This window comes from Botryllus schlosseri, chromosome 15 (assembly GCF_051294905.1).
Source record: "Botryllus schlosseri isolate E-star chromosome 15, Bs_hap1, whole genome shotgun sequence".
Taxonomy (NCBI): Eukaryota; Metazoa; Chordata; class Ascidiacea; order Stolidobranchia; family Styelidae; genus Botryllus; species Botryllus schlosseri.
In genome coordinates, this window is record NC_137250.1 from 17054324 (window position 1) to 17080482 (window position 26159).

The 26159-nt window shown below is 43.1% G+C and overlaps 1 protein-coding gene and 2 long non-coding RNA genes across 4 annotated transcripts in view; 2 read left to right on the forward strand and 1 right to left on the reverse strand.

The window, feature by feature from the left end:
- Positions 1-370: 370 nt before the first annotated feature.
- LOC145457760 (uncharacterized) overlaps positions 371-26159 on the forward strand; it is a 28024-nt gene continuing 2235 nt past the window's right edge. Inside the window, exons 1-6 of one of the 2 annotated variants that reach the window (XM_080336039.1) lie at positions 371-590; positions 21066-21149; positions 21574-21776; positions 23148-23247; positions 25177-25278; positions 25714-25815. In XM_080336039.1, coding sequence (XP_080192165.1) covers positions 548-590; positions 21066-21149; positions 21574-21776; positions 23148-23247; positions 25177-25278; positions 25714-25815 — 634 coding nt within the window. In that variant the 5' untranslated portion in view covers positions 371-547. Of the gene's footprint in view, positions 591-21065; positions 21150-21573; positions 21777-23144; positions 23248-25176; positions 25279-25713; positions 25816-26159 lie in introns of both variants that reach the window. The other variant, XM_080336038.1, reaches the window with a different exon arrangement.
- Positions 597-14704, forward strand: LOC145457764 (uncharacterized). The gene is made up of 2 exons (XR_013920967.1): positions 597-2056; positions 2090-14704. It is a non-coding gene; the product is annotated as an uncharacterized LOC145457764 (long non-coding RNA).
- On the reverse strand, positions 15939-19464 carry LOC145457763 (uncharacterized). Its single transcript, XR_013920966.1, has 2 exons — positions 16342-19464; positions 15939-16311 (listed from the first exon to the last, which is right to left on the reverse strand). It is a non-coding gene; the product is annotated as an uncharacterized LOC145457763 (long non-coding RNA).

A 26159-nucleotide genomic window follows, 5' to 3' on the forward strand; every position in this document is an offset into this window, starting at 1 on the left:
TCCGTGGCAATTTTCCAGCGTCATTCATAGGTATGGAATGTTTTTCTCGCCGCGTTCGGCTATGATTTATGCGCGAAATTTGCGGGGGCTTCATAGCACACACGGTGGTTACGGCGTTGGTCTGCCACACTGGGCTGTAATTGGATTTTCATGACCGACTTTGTGAGAATCTGTTGGCATCTGCGGCCACGCCTGCTCTGACGGCGAGGCGAATATTTTGTGTTCGATCGGTCGTCGGTTCAAGAGATTTGTTTTGCATGAGCGGGTATCATCGAGGCGCAGCAAAAATAGCAGCGTATACTGCAAGTGATTATAGCGTGTTGATCTTATTCATTCCTAGCTACCCGCCACGGCTCCTTAGAGCCTAATGTTAACACGTATATTACATTGATTTTCGCAGTCCGCTGTTCGTATAGTTTTAAGTAGAGCTGGTATAGCTTGTTGGAGATTACGTTTTGTTTGTGGTCTTGTGCACGGGACGGAGGATATTGCAACGCGAACACTTCTGCTGGATTAGCTTCATTTTGATAATATATTAACGTGAAATATGGGGAATCTATTCTCAAAAAACGGAGGATCAACACCCAAAAGTAAGTTTTTAAGATTCCCAATGTGAATTGCCGCTTATTATCGCGGGCGATTGCTGTGTATGCACTATGCACCTTATACGCGTCGAGTTCAAGATGGAAGGTTGCCAAGCTGTTTCAGTATTGACCTGAGATCTTGAATGGTATAGTTTGGCGTGTGGCGACTTCCCTATATTTGCAACTGCAATTGCCAAGCACTCTCGCTCGCATCTGAAGCGCTTTTACACGACCTCGTTACCTGGTATGCTAGGATAGGGTTTGTGTAGTAGTAGCCCAATAGGCGCATTCCTGTTAAAACACTCATGTTCTCGCGTTATCCTGACAGTTGAACGATCGCACAACTAGGGCGACAGTCACCGAGAGATATTTCAAGTGTATTGTCTATATCTTGACATGTATTCTTATTGGACTTTGTCGGTTGATAAGTGGTCACAAGGTTGATTGAGATACAACTGTTTAGTTGCCGTTAATCGTAATTACCAACAATTGTCTTCAATCAATTATGCCAACAATTTTTGGGTGCTCTGTGATGGTTTCATTGTGCTGCTTCTGACGCCATAACATGAAGTGCTATTCACCAGATAAATTAGTAGCAGCATGCTATGTAAGGCCCGGTAGAGATACAGGAGGACGAAGTATTCATTTTGCAGTTACTTTGACAATTGTATGATTGAATGTTGTAATTCCAGAAGAAAGCGAACAGGCAAAAAAGTGGTCACCAAGTCGCTTATTCGTGATTCTTGTATCCGTCACATCACAAACGCCTGACTAGCTTACGGACGTATTGTATCAATCGAAATAAGGTCATGATGGGCCGGAGTGGAGTATAACCAAGTGCTGCCGTTCGTAATTACATTTCGAAATGAGTCCGCGTCTGTTGCCTTTCGGGTAATCGAAACATATCACGCTAGTGCTAGACCAGGGGTCACCAACTCAAAACGGGTCGCGGGCCACTTTTCAAATTTCGTAGCGGCCGCGGGCCGCATAAATTCAATATCGATATAAAGTGGGCAACCACGTTTTAAAACTCTACAACGCTGTGCTACCTAACATATAGACGATGGCTATAGTGACCACAAAAAAGTAATATTTTATTAAAGGAATAAAAATACAACAAAGGATCACTGTCATCATTTCATTTTATTTTGAACTCCGAGCTGTGCACGATACCTAGAAAGGTTTTTTGGGACTAGCGAGATCCGTAACTAGCTGAAAGACCATCCCCACTTGAAGCTTAATCTTGTGGGTAAGCCCTAAGCCAGTGGTTCTCAAACCTTTTTAGACATGCCCCCCCATATGATACTGAAAAATTTCGCGCCGCCTTATCGTCATATCACAAAATGCATCCAAAATGCTGGCTATCTGAACTGATAGTTTGATGGCATAGAAAGTTATGAATGTTGATGAGGGAATTCTATAATATGAAATCCGGATTATACACAGAGCACTAGCTACAACTATGAATCCGAGTAAAATCGCGCTTAGCGCGAAAAAAAATTCAGTTGAACGCAGCTCCATGGCCCCTTCAGATGCTTTCACGCCTTCATAAGGGGGACGTACCCTCAGTTTTAGAACCACTGCCCTAAGCAGTTTTCTAAGCGTCTCGGTAATGGAAGTGTTTGGGCCATTGCACGTCAATTTCAGAATTTCAAAATGTTTTCTTAACTTTCTTCCGAAATCTCAAATCATGTCGCGGGCCGCAAAATATGACCTGGCGGGCCGCATGCGGCCCGCGGGCCGCGTGTTGGTGACCCCTGTGCTAGACCATGTTTCCGTTTGAACATAGAATGGCAATTTTTCTCTTTCCAGTGATGGATTTAGGAGAAAAGTGTATTCCTGACCGGACACCAGTAAAATATGTCGAAAGTGAATTCTTGTATCTGCACAAGTATGATACATCAGTAAAGTCACCGGTTGGCTAACAGCATAAAAATAACTCATTCACTCAGGTGGATATATTCTGCTTTAAATATCCCCCGTAATCTATCAACTATTTACTATTCGATTTTGGAATGTTTGGAAGTGAATTCGCGCATTGGAATTAAGTAACGTGTGTTGCCCACTCCGCCCTTCGTTTGGCAGGGGCAGGACTTCCCAAACCATTTTCTCGTGAAATGTCACACAACTCCTCACGAATAATGTTACAACAGGGCGGCATAAGAGAAAATTCCACAAGCTTGTTGGATCGAGAATCGTGCATTCTAACTGCAGACGTTGCTTGATAAAATAATATTCAGGCTTAACATTCCATTCCATTTCTAGTAAAGAGTCCTCGATCAAATTCGAGCTGGTAGGCCCACATCATAATCTGGTTCCCATTGCAATCCGCTCAGATATTGATGTAGGTTTACTGAGTCGGTGATCGTAAATGTACGGCGCCGTATAACCGTTCCCTTCCTATATTTTATTGTCATCACCAATACTCTCTCAAGTATCTAGCAATGATATCATTGTGCAGGGATAAATTGGCAATTCAGGAACAAATACGGCGAGCCGGTTTACAAAAAATATCCGTAATTCCGGGAGTATATTAATATTTTGCATTTTAATATTCAATCGGCAATAATCATGTTCAACTGAACAAGATCTAGGGCAGACACGAGAGATTTCATGGCATTATCATTGCTAATCAGCCCGTAATTTCGTAATATAGTGTACTTCATGTTGAATCGACACTTTCCGCGACCCTCAATTTGGGAAGCCGTGGACAGGAACATGACCAGGAGGCAATGTCACGTCATTATTATTGCCGCAGACGGGAACTATGACGTCTTTGCATTGTCTGGGAAGTTTTCCTGTCGACGCCCCGAATCGAAGGACTTGGACTTGCGCACTGCTGCCTTTACTGTAGAGATTGTGTGATTACTGATTTTAAACTTCCCTGTAATGTGAATCATGTCGACTCCTGTCCTCGGTTTTACAAGCAATTGTAGATGGCTATAGTGTGGATGCAGTAACGCTTGTAACACGATCCCTAGATCACTGATACCGGGAGCGTGCTTTCGGAGAAGAGGTCCATCAGCCTAATCGATAGGCTGCAATCGATCACCTTAACGTGAGCTATAATATAGTTGGCCGATGACTCGTTGATTGCACGTTTGGGAATGGATGCGCCGCTGAATCCAATTTCTTCTCGGTGGCGGTCGGGAAGGTGTAATTTAGATTTTCCGCGGTCGAGCAAACAAGGCTTATCAAAGTCGAGGATACTTGTGTCTGTAAGCGCGGGAAAGCGGCCCTTGGCTATCCTACAAGTAGCAGCGTCTGGTGACCGAGTTACCATGCTCATTGCTCATGTAATATTGAACTCGACTCCCCGTGTCATGGTAATACCGTTTGTGTGTAGACGGGCACAAAGTATACAAAAGAGAAGATGATAACCAATACCAAATATCCGTACACTGTTAGGTTAGGTTTAATGCGGCTTTGATGTTTGTTCGTTCGTAGTGTTTTGTGTTGCCATGTGATTCCTAAAGTGGCTCGTATGGTTTTCGGGCATTGGAGTATAACTGTTGAACCCAGTTTCGGCCGACAATATTCTGCGCTAGCTCGACCGACATTCATTCAAACAGCGCCGTATATCTGCGTTCTACATGTTCCTTATTTGAAACAAGACTCTAGTTTCGCTGGGAATTTCCTTATTTTACCAGGTATGGTGCAAGTTGACAGTAGCATGGCTATCAGCCCATCATCATTCGAGGTGCTATTCCTATTTCTAACGAAAGTTACCCAGTAGCCCATTAAAAGTGATGGTGTCTGCTGGTTTGAAGTTTTTCACAACCAATGTTGTCACAAATGTTTATGACCATATGGTGAATATGACTACTATGGCCAATGTGAGTTATAATAATGCAGGCGAAACGACCATGACGACCATGTTACATTAATATGAGTCTATCACTTCATGCATCCCCGTGGTGTTGAGGATCTCATGCGTAAACCGCTTGATAGCGTGGAATCTTCAATTTCATTTCGTAAAAGGAGTACAGCACTTTCGACTCTTGAAGAAACACCGTGAATTGAGCTACTGCTTGCTCGAAGCAGGCATTACATTTACATCATATCATATATCATATTTGTTTCGATAGCTCGCTGTTAGTTAGATAGTAAACCGTATAAACTGCATGTTTTCGACGAGTTGCACTCCAAGGATGTCAACTGTATACAAAAATGTCCTCCTGTTTTGAATGACAATCTGATTGTTATTCCACTCCCTACTTATTCTGCGCCGAATGCACAAATCATGCCTATTACGCGCAAGAGCTCTCACAGTACATTGTTGCATTATACCTTACCTACCAGTACTAGCCGTGACAGTTTTAGAGTTAGAACTGTGACATTGCAGATACTGACAACGTTGTCAGTATCTGTAAACTTCGATAGCTTGAATTCGACTGTCCTGTGATAAAATAAGTTCACTCCGAAAATTGTCCCAGCGAAATTTGGTGTCGACAACAATATAAGCCAGTGGTTCCCAACCTTTTTTGGTGTCGGAGCAGCATTTCAAACTTCTGAGTGCGTTTGGAGCCGCACGAACAATACACTCATTAGGATAACCAAAAATTATAAAGCATGACAGCACGTACCAACGAATAGAAACATTAACAAGAAAAAAAAAACACAAATCAATTTAATGTTCAACTCGGCATTGGCTTTGAGCTTCAAGAACTGTGTCAAAGCGAGGTGTATACTGTATATATTTGCGGAGAATGCAGTATACGTAGTAGCTGTTTGAGGCGGTCATCGGTCATTGTCGGTCGATTGCGATATTGATTTTAGATTCTGACCATTTTGCTAAAAAGTGCTTCACATACATAAGTTGATCACAGCAGAGAATCGTTTTGTTTTTCTGGACATTATCAAGTTGAGATACTTTCCCTCTGGATCTTGACTACAAGATTCAAGTAAGTCTTCCCTTCTGAATAATTGCTTGAGCTCGATATCTGACTGCGTGTCCAGCAACTCAAGTTGAAAATTACTAGGGTCAGTGGTCACATTAACTGCGATAGGATTTGAATTAAAATCATTTTCATCATGGGCAAGAATGCGTCAATTCCGTCAATGCGGCGGTTGAACTCGTCAATAAAATTGCTGATAAGTAGGGATGGTGTGAACCTCTGAAAGGTTCGGGTTCGTGTGAACGCGAACCTTTTTGAAAGGTTCTGTGTGAACACGAACGTGAACCTCGTGACGTCATATTGCTAATTCCAACCCTATCTTTCAATGAAGTGATAGCCTATATTATTGTACACGATACCTAGCGAAGACTCGGGCCACATAATGTCGCATTGCTGAAGTACATATTGGCGTTTTAAGCGTCGCTAAATGTATCAACCGCGGTTATCAAAGGATATAATAATCTCATAAAATCAATACATTCGTCGTTTCGCCAACAATTTCGACGAGGACTTACCAGGAGATATAAGCTTACGCCTTAATGGTCTTAGCCAGACCGGAAAATGTGTTCGGAATCTGAGTATTGCTACATTAATATTGAGCAGAGTGTAAAACGGGTTTCTATACTCGCTACCGATACCATAAACAACAAGTTATATAGCAGTAGCCAGCACCTTAATCGCACGGATTTGGTTTTAATGATACAGTAAAGATATGAAGTCGAGATTGACCCCATACGCCCGCTCGATTTTTTACATCAGAAAACGATATCAATGCCATTGATTGGTTTAATAGGCATCATTCGCTGACTACGTATATCGCTCGTGATGTTGTGTGATTGCGGGTCAAGCTCACGGCAGAGAGTCACTAATTATTCACAAACGGAAAGCTGAATATTTCGAGAAATTTTTGGTAACAAAAATGCAAGTAAAACTTTTAAGGTTGGCATGGTGCATGCTCGTTAAGTGTTGATTTTTTATGCTGCCAGCGCCATGCATAGAGTAACCCACAGTTGATATGCAATAAACTTGAACCAAAGATCTTATAATTAAGTGCAAATTACAAGTTACCAAAAAGGTTCACAGTGCAGAACCTACCAAGGTTCTGTTGTGAACGCGAACCTCTAAATTTCCGAGGTTCACACACAGAACACGAACGTGAACCTCACGTTCACACCATCCCTACTGATAAGCCTGTTATACGCATCAAATGATCCATTGGTTTGATGGTCAAGACACCGCTTGAAAATGTGTTGTAACACCACCTGCACTTCAAGTCTGGTGGTGAGCTGACTTGAATTTGAGTGCCGAGCCGAGCGCATTTGAGTGTGAGCATACTTTTCGGCTTGAGCAACGAAATCGTTGCTGAGCAGAGAATCGCTAATCGACTGCATGTCAATTGGGCTCCACTCTTAATTATAAATATTATTGTGGGATTTTCAAATGTCAGTGGGAGCCGCGGTTGGGAATCGCTGATATAGGCACTTTAACAGTACTGACGCAGAACCGAAAGAGGCGCAGTAATAGTCGTTTTGAGTATCAGTTGTTCTCGCTTCCAAGACGAGGACTGCCGTGTCTGGTATTCTGCCACGGTACAGTTTAGTTTTATGAAGTTGATGACTTGGATTACAGTACTAAATCATTGAAAAAGGTAAACGGAAAATGTTAATTGATTGATTAATACGCCTTGTGAATGTATGACGTCACATCGACTCGCAGCTGTATGGATTTACTGTGACATCATAATAGGGACTGATGTAGCGCTGTTTTTTGTGAACTACGCCCCCACCATCGCAAATGGTGGGTATTGATCCGTCTATATGCTCTTCATATTTTCGAGGTGGCCTAAGTTGCGAATATATTTGTTCATATCGCATAATTTTCTTTGCGGAATAAAATATTACAAACACAAAAAAAAATTTCGGTGAATTTACCAGTAAAATATGCGCAGATTGCGACACGCTTTTCCACTTTTTTGTAGTGCGGTCTGAATAGACACGTTAACGACCCTGCCAGTACGCCGGGGGCGTAAGCCAGAGTAAAAAATTAGGATGCAAGAAACAAATTTCAACGATTCGACTGTCATGTCGACATAGCGCTGAGAATGTTGTCCACATCATTAAGTTCGAGTGGACGGACAACAGCGGCACGACGCCCTTGCGTGCATGTATCGAATTAGGCACTGAGAATGTGACACCGATGTTTCAGAACGGTACAGTCTCGCATTCCATTCATACTATCCAGCATATCTCGGTCATACATACTTCCGAAAACCCATTGTTCCCCCGATATGTAAAGGTCATGGATGCAAAGCAAGAAACTCTCATCTAAGACTTGGCATGTCTTCATTACACGCTCCGCCGACAGAGTAACACCGGAAGAATGCGGGAGACGTACCCGAGTCCTTTTCACGCTGTAGGACGGGCTAATGCCCGGTAATCTCGCGGGGTATATTCCTTATTCCTCAGTGACATTGAAGATGGTAGGCTATCTGTCGGGGTTGTTGTCTGTGTTGTGACTCGCGATCCATACATTTTTAACGCCCTACATCTAAAGTAATAGCTTCGAAGCATGTTTGCTTGGCCCGTGTTTTCGTGTTAGTATTGCTGTGCGTCTACAATCTACATGTCATGCGAAATTCCCAATGAGATCTCCGGAGCAAAGATTATTTAGATAGGCTTCTGGAGGCGCAAAACTTCAGTACCGCAGCAAATAATGAATTCATATCAATTGCCTCAATTTTTCCACTTTAAGCTTTTCGATTGACCCGCATCAGGAGCGAACGTCAATACTTGCGGTGAACCCGTTAACCATATAAACGAAATATGTAAAGAATTTTGGCGTTATAATGTCGAGCAAACGACTCGCGCGACATAGCACTACGCTCGGTAACATTAAAAGAGTCAAATCATGTATAAAAATAACCGAATGATAAAAATAACCGAATGATAACAATACTGATGAAATGACTTGTAGGGTCTATAGATGTTCTTCCAGAGAGCAGAGGATTGTCTCCTGTAGCATTGCTGATGATTTATATCGAATACTGCCCTATGTACTGCAACGGAGCATCCGTGCATGTTGAACATTGTTGTCTGTATGATATAATGACGTAATAGTGAAGATAACGCGTAACGCATCACGTTCTATTTCACGGCACAGTCGAATTCAGCTGAATAAGTAACTTACTTGGTGCTGTTGACTTCGTAGCGTTCGACGACGCCCGAGATCTGACTAATATCGTAATCGTCGGTGTTAATGTCGCTGTGCGATTGCAACTGTTTCCGTTCTATTGTGCATAAATGACAATCTGGGTTCGCTTTGGGAATATTTTATGAATCAAAAGCCGTTGTCATGAAAGTTTGAGAGCTTGGAAAGGTTGCATGATCACAAAATGTCATCGGAGTCCGATAGACAAATCCAAACAGTAATCCGTTTTCGGTACGATTGCAAATTGAAAGCCGTTCTGGATAGGACTAAAATCCGGTTTATTCGAGTTCACACCCGTACCAGATTTCCGCTTATTACTGTAAACCAATTACATGCTAATTTTGCGACAGCCCGTCAGCTCAGTAAAGTGAATATCCATACAGAAGCATTACCATTGCAATGATCTCCTTAACATTGCTTTATCAAGGCTTCAGATCGATAGTATCATTGTTCAACTAATTCGTCAGCCCGTGTAGATTGGAGTCGTTCTGTTATCAATCAATGTTAATCGATGTCTCAAATAAGGCGGCGGGGGAGCTTAGGGCATTTGAGGATATCTTATGCAGTCGATGCACAATTAAACGACTGTCAAATTTTATGTTCCCAAAGCAATGAATGTCTGTCTCTCTATATCTGTCTGTAGGGATGTGTTACTGCACTGGGTCGTATTTGTCAATTATTATTGAATAAAATTATAATCATGGTAATATTATATGCGCGTCTGGCGGATACTTTTTCGGCTCTCATAGATGTGAGACACAGATTTGCGACCACTACGCTCCTTTGTACTGCGGTATATATACTAAATGTGACGTTACGACGTATGTGAATAGTGAATCATCTACTCATGTGATATTGTCGGTTCATATTCCGCTTCGCGCAGGCAATTTTCGTGCCTTCGATAATCTGGAGATGCTTGTTTTCGAATTTATCTTACTCCCGAGAAATTATTGTTTCGGCCGCGGCAATGTCGCGGTGTAAAGACTCCCCGGGGCATTGCGACAGAAATGCTTGCCGAGATTAGCTTGACGGATGGACATGGCTGTGTTCATTTCCATCGACATGATATTTTCAGATCGGCTACACGGTACGATGCGATACTCCCGCGTTTTGCCAACGCAATGCGAATTTAATGGTCGGCGCGCGTGTTTTGTGGCTCGATAATGATCCGTGAGGGCAGTCTGTGTCGCTGAAATTATGTGAATAATACATTAATACAATCGATGCGTCATTGTGTGTTTTTGCCGGTCATAAGTCGCTGTCGACAATTATTCAGCGACATTTGTTGACACCAAGACACGACTCCATTGACTGATCCAGGCTGTCCCCGAGTACAGTGTCTGCAAAACATCGTTACATTTAGTTGGCAACAAAAAGATGTTATTCGTAAAATCTGCAAAAGTTTTTACCTTACTCTCTCCGACAAACGCACTGCGTCATAAAATCGCTAATAGTTATGTTATTAGCTACTGTATGACTTCATTACAGAGCCTAGTGTTGCTTTTCATCTTCGTGAATAGTATAGTAAGGGGAAATCGTACAATGTCTTTCAATTTCTCGTAGTTTCGAGGTCTTGTATAATGTATATGTATTGTAAAAATCACACTGGGCCGAAAGAAGATGCAAATGAACGAACGATATCGCCTATCGCGCCTTGATTTTGTTAGAGAAGGGAGATTCTGAATTTGCTGTGACCTGTGGTCAGAGGCAGTGAGTCCCGAGAAAAACAATTTATCAATTAAAATGGTTAAAACATAATCAAAATGCAAAGATTTTTTCTCGCCGGCACTGTAATTTTTGGTTTGGTTGACGGGGTAATATCGAATCTTAGCAGGGACAATTCTCTGTCGCGTTAGCGAAACATAGCACTGCGAAAAACGAAACAGGAGTGTCACATAATCTGTTTCTGGTTATTATCTGAATTTTATCAGTACTGGAAGCTACATTTCTCTGCTAAATCGGTGGGCGCGACCTCTGGCGCGGAATGACGCAACCACCGCAACTGCGAGATCTGTTCCAGTACACCACCTCGCGGGTGCGAATAAACTGATAAGTTCATCCGCCGGACGCTGCTCTGGAGTCGTGTTGTCACATCTGAAAGGGCTCGTTTCCGGCCGCCAGTTGCAAGATTTCGACATAAATGAACGGCTATTTTGGTACAGCACGATAGATCTCCGAAATGCCGTTAATATTTGATTTTTAACCCATGGAATTCTGCTCATTTTTGATGGGATACAGCACAGCATACAGATACAGTTATATCATGAAGTTTGGAAAATGCGTATCATGCGCGTTCGCTTAACACAGTGACGTCATAAGTGTAGGCCAAGAGTCAACAATATTAGCAAGAACGGCAGTCGCTCCATGTTGTGGCAGTTGTTTGAATATTGCTTAACGACTGTATTGCTGCTGGTATTTGCTAAGCGAAACAGCAACATCGCGCTTTTGGTTAGTGTTCATAATCGAGGTATTTGGTGCAAGTGAAAAGGCGGGGTACTGAATATCACTTGAAACATCCCCGCACTACCTATGGCTTGACGTCATTGTTTCCGTGCTTGTGCCGTTGATTTCCCCGAGTCTTGCCTCTATCGTTTGCTCAACTGAAGTATACCAACATTTCCGAAACAGCTTAGTGCAACTATGTAATATCCTGATGCCGTATGAGGTCCTGGTCCGTCAATTGCACCGACTGCGCTTCATTGACGCATTTCAAATGACATCATGCTCTGTCGAGTCCTTGCAACCTTCGCATTTAGACCAATCGTAAATTTTCGACTGTCTACGTCGTAAGCGTAATAAAACAATGGATATATAACCAGGATGCTCTGAAGCAGTAGTTCTCAACTATTTTTAGCGTGCGTAAACCTCAAACATATTTAGCGAACCGTTGAAGCTTCGAAAATCACAACGATCCCATACTGCAATCATTACAAGTGTATGCAACCCAAAAGTAAGTATTGGAAGCATAGATTTAATGAGGAGTGTGCTGCTGCCTTTGTTAGACTACGTGATTCTATTGAAGCTTCTACAAGTCGAGGTCCTGTTAAAACCACTATCTTTGATATTGATCAGCCGATTTCTATTGAAAGAACTGCAACTTTGTGCTGTTTGCTGTCCTCTATTATACTGTCGAATGTCATTAAATTCTACTGTCCAAATTTAACGAAGTTCGTTCAAAAAGTCTTCTTAGGTTACATATATAACTGGTTATAAGCTACCTTTAAACAGTTTATTGCAACACTTGTAGTTGTAGCATTTGAGACGTACGGCAGGTCAGAGTATACTATGATGCTGAATAACACACTCTAAATTGCCAAGTCAATCAAAAAAATATTATGCTTCATCTCCCGAATCAGCGGACAACCGTCCCACTTCTTACATTCTGCAATTGAGATTAAAGAAATTGTAATACAATTGGCGAACAAGACGAAAGAAAACCACTGCTCTAAAGGGTGCAGAGGACCATATATTATAGACTGAATTCCAGATAACATTGTGTGGTGGAATGTATCGGCCAGCGGTCCCGTTTTAATAAATGGATGGCATTTGTGTATATGACAACTCTGGCATTCCAACCAAGATGTCGATTCTGTTCAGCGGCCGTAGAAATTCTACCGCGTTGATTTAAACTCGATAAGTTTCGTATCATTCGCACGCTGGTGGGAGTATCCATAGATGTCCTTGACATGCGAACACACGCCTCGCGCCGCCGCGCCGTGATTCTTCATTAGCTGACACAATTCGTAAACACCACTCCCTTTTCGCAAACTAAGCCCGTCTGATAAAATCGTGTACTGCGACGCAATCGACTTGTGCAAAGTTTGGGTATCTGTGCGACATTCAAATCACAAGTGTTTGCTGCTATTCGTTACGAAAATAGCACACGGCCTGGCGTTTCTCAGAACATGCTATCAACGGTACCAGCGTTTTCGCTTTCGCGGGTACCTATTTTGTCACGTGACCGGGGTAGATTTATTTGACGGCACCTTGAGGAATAACAAGACCAAAGCCATGCAACTTATAGTTGAGTGGCTTATTTTAACTGAACTTAATCAAACTCACCTGAGCTAGTTTGATTAATTCGGTAAAACTGACAGCATTGAGTGTTGTAATGGTTACTCGGGTATACAAGTAGAGTACCGATTTCAGAAACGGCCAAAGCTACTTCGAGTAAAGGTAGCGAATGGGGGATTTCTAAAATTCCAAGCTACTTACTGAATACCCGGTGGTTTTGATGATTTGCTTCACAAAGTATGCAAATCGATTCTCAATATACTCGATACCTCACAAAACAAACTCTCCTCTGAAGACTGTTTGAGTTGATGCAGTTTCAATTGAAAGTTTTGAGATATGTCGCGCAAATCATCCTATTCAAAGCGTCTAAATCAGTGTTTTAACCTGGTCGTCAGCGCCTCCAAGGGATGATTTGGATTTTGAAGGCGGTGGAAGCGCTCAAGGAGTGATATTGGGTGCGCCGGGATCAGGGGGCGGTGTGGGGGGTATGAAGAAAAATGGCGTCACAATATAGGGTGCATTAGGGTCATTTGATAATATCGTGGAACAACAGTTTTATATATCCCTGAGTTCTCATTGCAAATCAACATTCGATAAAATCTGTCAAATCTCGAAGTTTGCATCGCGCTTGGCGCGAAATATATGCCGACAGTGTTTGCAACATCTTTATGTATGCAGTGGTTTATTATAATTCGCGTACTTTTAGATCGCCAATTCCCCGTCAAAATACTCCCGCCACGCAAGTTCGTGTGATTTCCAGCAAAATGTTTCGAATTAGATATTTTATCCCGCTGCGAACAGCGTACCGAAATCGAAGAAAAGACACTGTGCACCACTTTTAAGCGTCGAGAGCCCTTTGTATATTGAAGATGCTTTGATGTTTTTTTGGTCAAAATGTTGAACTTAATATCTTTGTATTTGAGAGCTACAAAATTAAATCTTCGGAATTAATCTTCATCGTATCACGAATGACGATACTGTTTAGTGTTATGACCCGCAACCTCACGTGAACATAATATATAATATGGGTTTATTTGTTTAAAATACATTCATGATAGGGAAATAACTGAGCTCAGCACTAAATTAAATGTGAGAAAAGATCTCTACGACTATCTCAGTTGATTTACTAGTCGTAGAAAGCCATAAAACACAATCAACGTCCCCGCATTGCCAGACGCAGAGGTGAATTCGGGATGTGTACACCGAGATCGAACCAGATGGTATGAGCCCGTACCCGATGATTGCTATAACAACCTTGATTTGTACTTGAATGCAGCACATACAATTATTATAGCGTTAATTAGTCGAGTGGTCCTGGGGCGCGATTCAAGTTATTTCCAATAGTGAAGTCCCAACTCGAAAACTTCAAACTGTTATCCCTTGTTTTACTACCCTCCTTAAGGTATAGGGGGGAGGGGCGCCAGACCTAGGAAATTATCGAAAAGGGGCGGTGCAAGAAAAATGGCTGAATCCAGTTTTCGAAATTGCGGGTGTAGTTCGGCACGGTCCTGCATGGGCCTACCCCTGTTCAGTGTTCAACCCTCCAAAATCGCGTGTATGCGCTCTAGCACTAAAATGTTTGTCATCCCGCCATTTCGTTTGTTTCGTCCCGGTGTATCTTCGCCATCTCTTCATTGTCAAATATATTTTGTCTCGAAAAATTTTCATTGCGACTGCTCCCCTAGTGACTGTGTCATGTGGCCCGGGTAACCACAGATAAATCGGAGAAGCAATATGGCGAGTAAAACCGATTTTGCAATTTGACATAACCAGACAATGGCTCCATCGCGGCACACCTGTCACCACTTGGCACATTTTTTGGTTGTCAAAATATCCGACTAAAGGAAGTATGATATTTTTTTCAAGCTGATAGGGCCTAACAGTATTTTAGAGCTTTCAGCTTCGTTCAACTCTCACAATGAGAACTTGTTTTCGGTTTGGTAGCGAGTGGTCATAGGAAAGTACCGCATTTCAGGTTCGTCATTAAAATTAAGGTTCATCCACCATTATTACGAATTCATACAGGGGCCGCCACGGCTATAGAGAGTTGTGGACTAATGCTGCGTCAACTCTACCACCCTATGCAGAGAAAAATTGAATTCCCCTCAGACGCCGGGAGCTTTATTAGTTGCCTATTCTATGCGTAATTTTACTGCTAGAACTCGTTTTTCTGGAGTATTTTGCATATTAACAATAATTTCCCCACTTAGGTACAATTTTATGAAGGATTTGGCGCCCAGAGGCTTTGGCAGTTGTCAACCCTGTTCAGTATCGTGCTCACTTATTATTATGGTTTACATAACTCGCTCGACTTCCGACAAGTTATGATGCCTCTCTTGCCTTTGCTGTATATGCGTCCGGTTCGGGTCACGCGTCTTAGCAGGATGACGACGATCTCACGCAGGAAACGCGCGTGCGTAAGCCACTGTCTTCTGTGATATACCTTCCAGTTTATTTTCGACGTCACTGAGTTCGCAGTAGAATACGGACCCGGGCTATACTCGCGCATCCAAGTAATGCTAAGACGAGATCAACAGGAAGCTTGATAGTATGGTATGCTCCTATCGGTTTTTAGCGTACGCCGACTTATCGCACTGACCGGTGCGTGGCCGCACTGGACGCGCCTGATTGGTGTGTCAAAATCAGCTCGTTAAGTCAGCTCAGGCCTTCGAGATACACATGCTGTTTAGTGTTTGTTACATGATAGCTTGGCAATCAGTCCTATACGAGTATGGTCGATATGAAAACTAGTGAAAGTAGCGGAGTTTGTTGTAAAATGAGTGTGGCATTTATCAAGTCCGTCCAGACACATTGCTAGTTTACTACCGAACAATGATAGCTCAATTGTGATGCCTCGTCGCAATTGTTCGGAGCAATGCCCGAACTAGATTACAATTCACAGTTTCGGAGACATTGTTACAGAGATCCTGAAGTAAGACCGATTTCAATCACCCATAAGCAGGCCGTGTTATTTTTGGCATATGCCAAAACTGCCAAAAATAACTTATTTTTGGCATTTTTCGATTTTTATTTTTGGCAGTTTTGGCATCGTCCTCTAAGCAGATAGTTTCAGCCTCGAATTAGTCACAAAAACGCTTTATTTGGGCTAGTTTGTCAAAAGACACCGCAAAATGTGCAGCATCCACGTATAATCAGTGCCAACAAACAATAATAAGAAGAAAAAACCTAACGATTTCATAGATTAATAATATCAAACGAAACCACAAAATGTGCAGTATCCATCGGAATCGGTGCCAATAAGCAAAAAAAAAAGAAAAGCCTAACAAACACGCTCAACAGCTGATTGTTACAGCTGTTGAATAGACTTAAATCGTTTGCACTGTAACAGTGCTTACAAACTCAGGTCAGCTAAGTTTCTCCTAAATTCATTTCTCGCCCAGCAAATCTGGGAAATATCGGCTTCAACAGTAGCCGTTGAGGGAAAGAAAGTTGCCAGTCATCCACAAAAGGTTTTCAGAGCTTCAAAATCTTTGGAGGGCCGAACCGGCTTCCATGCATCATGAAAAGAGATCACTTCGCCAGTGCCATCGATCTCATTGCGGAAGGAATTTTCTTCCCGATCCTTTTCCAGGAGTTTCCTGTGTTGTCTCTCAACACATTCTATTTAGTAGCCCGACTATCATTTCTCCTTCAGTGTACCGATATATTTTCGGAGGACTTTTGTCACATCAGGTGGCTTTAATATTACCAACTCGCATGTAAGAGTCCTGGGAAGGTTAGCTTGTTTAAGAACATTGACGCAACAAGACTGTCTGGCAAAACGAGACTATGCAGCTCAGAAATAGCCAGACAGTTTGTTGCGTCACAATGTTCAACTCGATCACAATGCAAAAATCGTGGTTGATTTTGGGGGTTCCAGCTCCATGAGCAGAATATAATTTATATTTTAATAATCACTACTGCGTCAGCTTCTCATTGATACCCGTTTTATCAAATTTAGCGCTCGACAAGCCGGTCAAAAATGGTCGTAAAATTGCCTTTAGACAAATGGAAAGTATGACGTAAACCAAATGCAGTCATCCGTTCAATCTCGCTGTGCCCACACCATTTAGGACACCATGCTTTCACCCCTAATGGGTGGGCTGGACCCAGATTAAGAAACCTGCCTTTCACAAACGCTCTTCTCGCTTGTAACGCGGTCCTGTTAACACAACACCATGAACGAAATACACTATTTGGCAGGCCGTGTTATTTTTGGCATATGCCAAAAATTGCTTATTTTTGGCATTTTCAAATTTTTATTTTTGGCAGTTTTGGCATCTGGCTGCTGAAATGCCAAAAATAACACGGCCTGCCCATAAGGCCACTAAAAGAAGTGCGTTTTAATTTTCCAACAGCGAGAATGCACGCATGTATGATGGTTGTAGGATTCGGTGCCTTCGAATGGTTGAAGGTTGAGAACCGCTGCTCTGAACCGTGCGAAATAGCATGCTCAATGCTCATGTTCAATGTTGCATAAGGCCAGATAAGATCGCAGATTAATCGTAGAGTTTTACCGCAGATAGCGTGATTGGCGACAACGGCGCGAACGTGCTTACTGCTCAATCACCGTTAGGTAAAACGCTGTCATTACGAAACCTGCGTGAATTCTCAATAGCGATCGCGCGTACCTACACTACCAACGCCCATATTTGGCGTAATTCACCTTTCTTCTCCCATATACGAACGCGCGAAGACGACCAAGCTTATTCTCGCCGATTGCCGACTACGGACGTCTGCCGACGGCGCGAGGAATTCCTGCGGCCTTTTTTGAATTGTCGATCGCTTTAAAGAGGTGGTTGCGTCGGGTCGGGTTTTGGACAGGTTGTTTTGACGATGCGCTGTCTTGCGCGATGCCTCGGCCCTAGTATGTTTATCGACCGGTATCCCACGTAGTTAGTCACGGCGCGCTGTTTCCTGTGGTTACAAGCGTCAGGCGGGGAATTGTATTGAACGCGCGGGCTTCGCGAAGTTCCTGTCTCATCGCAGCTTTGCTCAGAGAGTGAAGTCCGGCGCAGTAGCTACCGGGTTTACGTAGTAGAGTTTTAAAACAGTGGAAGATGTTGGTATGCTGCCATTCGACATCAGTATAGGACAGGACTGGGAAATTGAGAGTACCTGAGTGATTCGATTCTTCGCGTGTTAGGCTTCCTGTCGATTATTGGAGTACCGAGCATTGTGACGTCATCTGAAGATGGATGAATTGATGCGGAGGAAAATTCAGATACGCTCTCACGAGATAATAAAGCCATATATTCACCAAATCAATGGCTATTCGGTATTGTTCGATCGCGGGCATTCGTTGCGCTGGCGACAATTCCGTGGGTTCATCACGACTTCGAAGATGCGAGTGACTTTGCAGATGTTGTGTGATTTAGCGGTTTTTTTTTCATTCGCTGTTTGTTTCTCTCTGTTTGAAATATGGGAGTTGCTATCGTTATTATCGATCTCTTTTTGGTGTCGTGATGTCTGCGTCAGCTGTTTTGTGTGAATCTGTGTTCATCAGGTTTGGGTCAAATGTCGAAAATATCGCTAATCACCAATTGGAAGTCTGGGCTATTTTTCAATTGAAAATCAATTAGTGCTAGATTACAGACACCAACGGATATAATATTTTGAATCTAAATCCTGTTCGGCTTCCACCATCAAATCAAATTCCAATATCCGGACTCCGGAGTTCATTCCGCGTCATGCCCAAATCCGGTAGTGTGACGTAAAATAATTCTAGATAAGCAAACTTCTTCAAATCGAAATCTCTCTCTTCTACTGGTTGTAGATGACCTTGCGGGCTAGGCAAAATCCAAGTATATGGAAGATTCGATTCGGAGTCGTGCCACCTATCATGGCGCTAGGACAGTAATAACGACATGAAAGAGGTTTAATTACGTATCATTTTGGCTGCGACAAGGTAAAAGATACCAGTCACACGTCACCCAAAATAATTTTGTAATTCTGCACCATGACTATTTCGTAGCGCTTCGTGACCAGTGTGAGGCTAGATCACGGCTTGACAGAAATGTCGGTCGATGAATATTAGTAGCTTTGTGCAACATGTTTTGCGATACTGAACCGATGCTAGCCCATATGACGAGGCTCCAACGGTAGAACACGTAATTGAAACGATATTTTTCCTTGATAAAATAGCGCTCTTGATACGAAGGTGATTATATTCGTTATTCGAATTAATCGAATCTCATTATGCGACTCGAGTCAGTATAGTTGATACTAGAATAGGATTTGAGAACAGAAATCGTTGATCCCAGCCTTAGTTGCCAGAAAACTTGATGTAAAATGACCAATTGACCATCCTGCGATGTGCGAAGATATTCGAAGCTTCCTTGAGTGGAGTATCACAGCGACTAGCATTTCGGCAATGGAGCGTGGATAAGATTCGTTTGTAACTTTACGATCGGGATGATATCGCAATGGTTAGCGTTCACAATCACAAAGAGACGCAGAATATCGCGTCGAAATCTGTGTTTGCCTGCACACTAAAGTCGGACAAAGCACCACCAATGTCCATTGTATATTGCCCACGTATGATAACGGTAACACCTCCCTCATTCAGTATTCGTACGAAGACACTCACATGCGTAATGGTTGCAGGTTATGGCAAGCGTATGCGTAATAGGCATGGTTAGCTTTCGTAGTATTTGCTTCATCCGGCCATAGTAACGGGTTTTCCGGTGCCGGTATGACGCTAAGGGAAAGCTATTCACTGGCTCTCTTCGGTTGGTCGGTGAGTAACATGGCAGAAAGTTAGTGAAAGTATCTTGTTTGTGTGCCGATTCAAATCGACATGACGTAATGGGTAAAGGTCCGGATGTTCTACCGTTTTTCATTCGAATTTACCCGATGTATCCAAAGCAAATTTTCTACAGTAGTCTTTGTGTATTCGTCCACGTAATTTATTTATTTATAGATGACGTTGAGATCGTATTTTTCGTGTTTGTTTGCTTTCGCAGGCTAAAATAATACCTGTAGCGCGGGGCTACAGTGTGGACAATGGTCGATTACAGAAAGAGCGAATGTACATGAGTAATGAACGTCAAAACATTTCTTTGTTTGGGGTCAGCTGACTCTTAATAACCGCTCACCGTATCGACTATAAAGTGACGTTGTTGGTGCCTCGTTCGGTACACTGTAGAAAGGACGTACAGCGTTTTGGCGAAGGCAGCAGGAGGGGATTATGCTGAACTATATGCGCTGATATCCACAATATTTCAACACTGTAATGGTGGGAGATCGCCAGATCTCCTAATCTGTTCAGATCAATTCTGAAATACCATCCTGGAATATTGCCTCGGTATCATGTTTCAGCCATTTTAGTGGATCTGTTGAGCGTTGATATACGTGACGTAGAAGTATCAGGAAATGACGTTTACAAGCATGCTTCAAGATGTAGATATATTGCGATCTGGATGATCCCTCCCTTTAATCACCGGATAGCGTTAGACTCGCGGTTGTAGATGTGGCATGACGAGCTGTTCATGCGGTAGTATCTTAGTTTTCGTGTGCCGAGCGTTCTCTGCCATGTCGCCGGGTCTGACATAGGCTTTTAGTTTCTACACTGGGTGGCATAGATCGGTATTACAGAATGGACAGTTGGACGCGGATATGTGCCCGCCAATTGCTGCTTTGTCTTCATTGGTCTTAATTTTGTGTAAATGCGCTATGTACTACGGTGCACCGTCTGTGTTGCTCTGCGTTGCTCAAAATGATATGATATGGATGGTTATTGAAAGGAATTGGGCTACGTAATGGATTCCGAAATCGCGTGGTACACACATCACATCTTCCAATCTGCTGCGTATGGGAATGTTAGCATAGGCGGTGTCTCGCGATATGTCGTTGGCTGCGCTGTTTATTTTGCCACGGGCGTTGTCGCGTGCGGTATGCGCTTCGCCTTATAGCGAAACTGTGCGATAGGCCTGCGCCGAGGCTGTCGAGTGTGTGTTGAGATTGCGAAGCATTGTAGGGTGCTGGAAAAGAATCCAAGTTTTTAGCTTTCCAGGCCGTCATTCATCCCCGTGGTTTAATTACACTCGCGATGCGTGTCAGAAAATAAAGCCTACGTTTGCTTTCACTGCGAGCACGTCTGTTGGGACAGCCTTGGTTCTGCTGTTGCTTTGGTTGCTTATTGCGTATGCTTTAACGCGTTTGATCTTGAGGACTAGAATGTCAGCGATGCGTAGCTGCGAATTCAGATTCATATTAGAATGCAGATTGTAGAATCTGCTACAGGGTTGGATTTGCTTCGTGCTTTGTTCTGTATATGTGTGTAATCCAATTCCGATGAGGAACTGCGTTTCCGCGTGTTTCTGTCTCATGGCACGGGCTAAATTCGTCCGTTGTTTTGCAGAGGGTAAAAAAAATTCTAAAAAAGCGCCTTCGGAAAAGGATACTGCTGTAGCCGAAGACAAAGTTACTGAACAAACGGATCAAGGTATAGGCTTCTGAAATCTTGACATTTCCGCTTTGTGTTTAGACCAGTATTAGAGCGCATCGTGTACTATGGACACTGGATAGTGCCACTGTGGACTGTGCAGCATCAGTTGATGCTTAACGTTACCCAAATTCATTTCTCTTATGCCAAAGTCTATAAACTCGAAAAGACAACTCAAAAGTACCTCCTGAACCCGCATGAAAATCTAAAGCGTTTAGAATTTGCACAGATGTTCAGATCCAAAATTTAACGCTGATCCATGACTTGATATCTATTATTACGAGGAAAAATGCAGAGAAAAATGCAAGTTTATCGGCCACTTCGGAGTACCCTTAAGGCATTTATTCTTGCCGTGAAATTCCTGCATAAGCAATTAGGCACATAGGCAAATATCCTTTCCCCTCTTATCTCGGCATATTTACAGTCGCAGAGGAAGCGCAGAAGTCGGACGACACTCAACAAGCTTCGGAGCCGCAGAAACCGGAAGAGACCGCCGCCCCCACAGAACAACCAGAAGCGCAAGAAGAAAAGAAGGAAGAAGAAGAGGAAAAGAAAGAGGAGACCCCGACGCAGCAAGAAGAATCCCAGAAAGAAGAACCAGCTTCTCAAGAACCCGAACCAGAAAAGGTATGTGTCTTATCAGTTGTGACGTCATAATCATCTACGTTTCGGTTATCCGTGCAACAGCGTGATTACCACAGCGGACTGGAATGGTAAATTTTGGCCACGGAATTTGACTTCATAATGGAGTATATCGCCGACCATTCGCACTAACTACAAAATAGTTATTTAAAAACAATTTGAGATAGATCCTCTCCTGACTGCACACTTTCACAATGCACATGAACAGTGCACAATAACGCACAAGTCGTTAGCGTTGCCGTATCGTAATTCGTAATTGTAGCATTTGGCCTCGTTTGACATGCCGGCTTATGAAATACTATGACCGATTTTCTTATCACGCGTTTTCAATCGCGTGGGCCACACTATCGATGGAATAATTCCTGCAAATCCTGTCCTCGTTAACGCGAATAACATATCCGAGGCCACTTAGTCCGCGCACTAGTTTAACGAGTATTAGCGGTATCGTTCACAGCTGGTCCGAGTAATTGAAATATAGCCTGGATGGAAAGCATCAAATGCCATTCTTGGCTGCGTAGTGCAGATTCCGAATCGCGGATTTCAGGCTGGCTTAGGGATGTAATATTTTCGCAATTATAGTAATCGCGGATTGAATTAGAATTTTCGGCCGTAAGGCGGATAAGATTATAACGTGGATCTTGGAGAAACGGTGTTTATAGACTGCTAGGCTGTAGGCTGCACTGTTATTTGTTGACTTCGGGGCATTATCGTTCCGTAGCGCGCTGTTCATTGTTAGGCCGCGGCGGCATATAGCTCTGCGTGCGTACGTTTGAGGCTTTGGTACATGCGATTGTTTCCTCTCTTCAGGAGATGGGTTGTATTGAGTTGGATTTATGAAATCGAAGTCCTTACGCCCGCTATGTTTGCTGATTGAATATAGCCCGTACGTGTCTAAAAGTCAACTGATTCATGCAAATATTAAGTTAGCCGTAATGTTTCCGTGCTCGTTCCGATGAGTGTTTAAACTTTATCGCTTTGAAAAAGGGTAACTTGCTGTAGGCGGAAATAAATAGCCTCGTAAAATCTGGTTTGAGATTGTAAATCACCGCGAGGCCGCGTACGGTTTATGGTTCCTCGCTTAGCTCGTTCGCATACCGCCGCGCACGCGGAAATAACGGAAATTCAGGGGCATTGCGAGCGACCATTTCTTGTTTTCTGTGTCACGTCACTATTCAGACTAGATATTGATATAATTGATGTGCTGATGTTTTGTTATCGTAATTTTGTTTGCGGTCTGGCATAAATTTAGCTTTGAGACAGAAGATTTGGTAATTTGCAGCATTCTCACCTACCTGTACTCTGTATCGCTCTCGTCCCGGCAGCCTACGTGTAATCCACACCTTTGTTTATCAGCAGGAAGAAGTCATGTCGAAACCAGACGTATCAGCGGTCAAAGATTTCGATAAAAACAAGTTGAAGCAGGTGGAGACGGACGAGAAGACGGATCTCAAGGCTCGTAAGTGGACCGCGCGCAATTACGACGAAATCGCCGTGTAATTTTTGCCCGAGTGCGTGCGCTGTCTCGGTGCGCACTGAATTAGTTATTTTTGCGCCCGACATCATCTTCCTTTGTGGATTTTCGCTTTGTTTTGCGCGCCGACCGGGGTAACAAAGATCTCGATGGAGCGCGATGCTTTGTGCTTCGCCTGTTATGCGGGTCAGCGACACGGGTTGATTTGAACTTGATTAGTGTGCGTCCATTGCGAGTGTAATATTACTGTAGAAGTAGGAATTTAAAGGTATGAAAGTACTTAAGTTAGATTTGACACAGTGATAGCATACTGTCAGCAGACGTACTGTACGGATACGGCTACTTCCAAAATTTTGAGTTGTATCTTTGCGACTAACGCATATGACAATACTAATAGGCAGAATCTTGGAACATATATCCTGTTTCCGTGATACAGGGACTATTTCAAGCGGTACTTATGACAATCTCGCTTATGGATTGCTGCACACTTCGCCCAAAACAACTTCCCACTGTCAAAATCCGTCAGATCGTAAGAAAGTAAGCAGTTTAGCGTGAAAAAAAAACGATCAACTAAAAGTGGGAGTAGTGTGCAGGTTGATGCCCTAGCGTTTTTATTACTCGCGCAAACTTCGCGTGACATATGGTGCCGGTTGCGAACGGCAATGTCGTTGTTTGGGTTGGCGGATTCGCGTTGTTGAAATATTTGACTTTCTGTATCTTTACCGAATCGACGGCCTGTACAATTGATCGCAAGTAGTGATTAGCGTTCCGACGAGAATCGAAAATGACATCAACACGTCGGACGACGGGAAAAGTCGAGCAAATTTTGTCGAAGTTTACCCCCCCCCCCCCAGCCCGGTATCTAATTTTGTAGACTTGGGGCAGACTTGGTTAGTGACGGAGTACTTCTGCGTTTTCGGAGCACCCAAGTAGGTTTTCCATGCTAGAGCTTCTTACTCCACGGGTTGTGTTTTAGCCTACTTCCAGTTCGGCTTGGGGCTGTTCAAAAATAACCTTTTTCCCGGATTCCAGCCATTCACTGATTAGATTGTCAGGCTACCCTAAAAAACGCTGCACACCAAATTTGGTTCAATACTAATAAGTATAAGCCGCCGCATAGCTAATTAAATTCTTGATTCTGATTGGGGGATAATCCGAGACTTATCAATGAAAAACTCAATAACTCCGCTTCTACTACTTGGAATTGAGTCAAATTTGTTTTGCATCGTCTTTGAAGACAACTCGACAATTTCATGGGGTTGACAGAAAAATGTGATTTTTTTTTTTTAATTTTGCCTAATGAATTAACAATGTAAATCGCCTCTTCGGCGGCTTATACTAGTTAGAATTGAACCAAATTTGGTGTGCAGCGTGTCTGTGAGGGTAACCTGACAATTTAATCTGTGAATGGCTGAAATCCGGAAAAAAAGTTATTTCTGAAAAGCCCTATTGGAGAGTATTTTATGCCAAAATGCTGTCATTCTTTTTGATTATGCAGAAATTGAATTCGTGATTATTTGCATGATTGCATACCGTTTCAGTGGAATTGTCATAACAACCTCGTGACATTAGCCCTTGCATCACGGCATACTTTGGAAGATTGTACGTATTCTAGGTGTCATTGGTCATTTTTGCAATTTCGAAAATAGCCACCGCCCCTTAAACCGGTCAAAGTATACGATCCCTCGATCTAACCTACTTTTTGAAAATTCCTACTCGAGTAGCGTACAGACTTGCATTATCTGCTCCCGCTTCAACTAGTTTTAACGTGTCTTGTGGAATTCTGTTTGCATTCGAGCAGAAATTTGCAGCGTAACTCCTACCGCTCGAGTCACCCTCTGTTGAGGCGCCGGATCCCCGTCGTGATACGGCGTGTCGACTACGCGAACTTTCATTCACTGTTCGCCGCTTTAGAATACCTCGAGGAAAAAGTCCGCGAACAAGCCGCCGGCTATGACCACGGACAGTTGAAGTCCGTCGAAACCCAGGAAAAGTCCACGCTACCCTCCCAAGCAGGTAAGCGATTTTCTGAATAGTTTGCCACCGACGGGTGAGGGGGCTCTCTCTTTCCCTCTGTCTTCAACAAAGAAAATAATGCAAATTCTATTATCAGTACACTTTGTGACAAGGCTGTGGTTTCGTCACGATATCACGGTGACGTCACATCCGCTGATGTGCCTCGATTCGTACCGCATCTTTGCGATACTGTAGCGCAGAGTCGGACAGCTAGCTTTTCCAAATTTATTTCGAATTGAAATGATAGCTGCACATTTTTTCTCCAAATTAGATTATAATTATAATTATAGCTACACAGCTTTCTCCAAATTAGACTAGAATTAGAATGACCGAATTCGCGAAAACTTGGAAATTGAATTGAGTTCAGTTCTATAAGTATAAAATATTGTCATAATCTTTGTGCCTGGCATTATCCCCGTGACTCTTTTTTTCCAGACATCGCAGTCGAAAAGGCCCCGCAAGAGGCCGCGGCCTTCGACAAGGAACAGCTCAAACACGTCGAGACCGCCGAGAAAGTCAACATGCCGACCGCGCAAGGTAAGCCTTCCGAAGTATGACTGTTGCCTGGCTTGTTCAGAGGTGGCCAAAGCAATCGAGGTTGATACCAACTAGAAGTGAAAGTATAGCCGTATCTCCCACTCGCGTTCCATCAGAAATGCGTCGGGAGATGGCCACTTCCTAAATTACAAGATCTATGCAAAGTGGCCAATGACAATACTATTCTGTAAAATTTACGAACATAAATTCGGTCATCGCGATTTAACCCGGCGTGTTGGCTCAGAACGGACGAAAAACGTAGTGGTCCGGGTACGCAAAATTTAACTCGTTTCCTATGGCATTTTGGCTGAAAAGTGACGAAAACTAGCCCCCAAGCTGCTTTC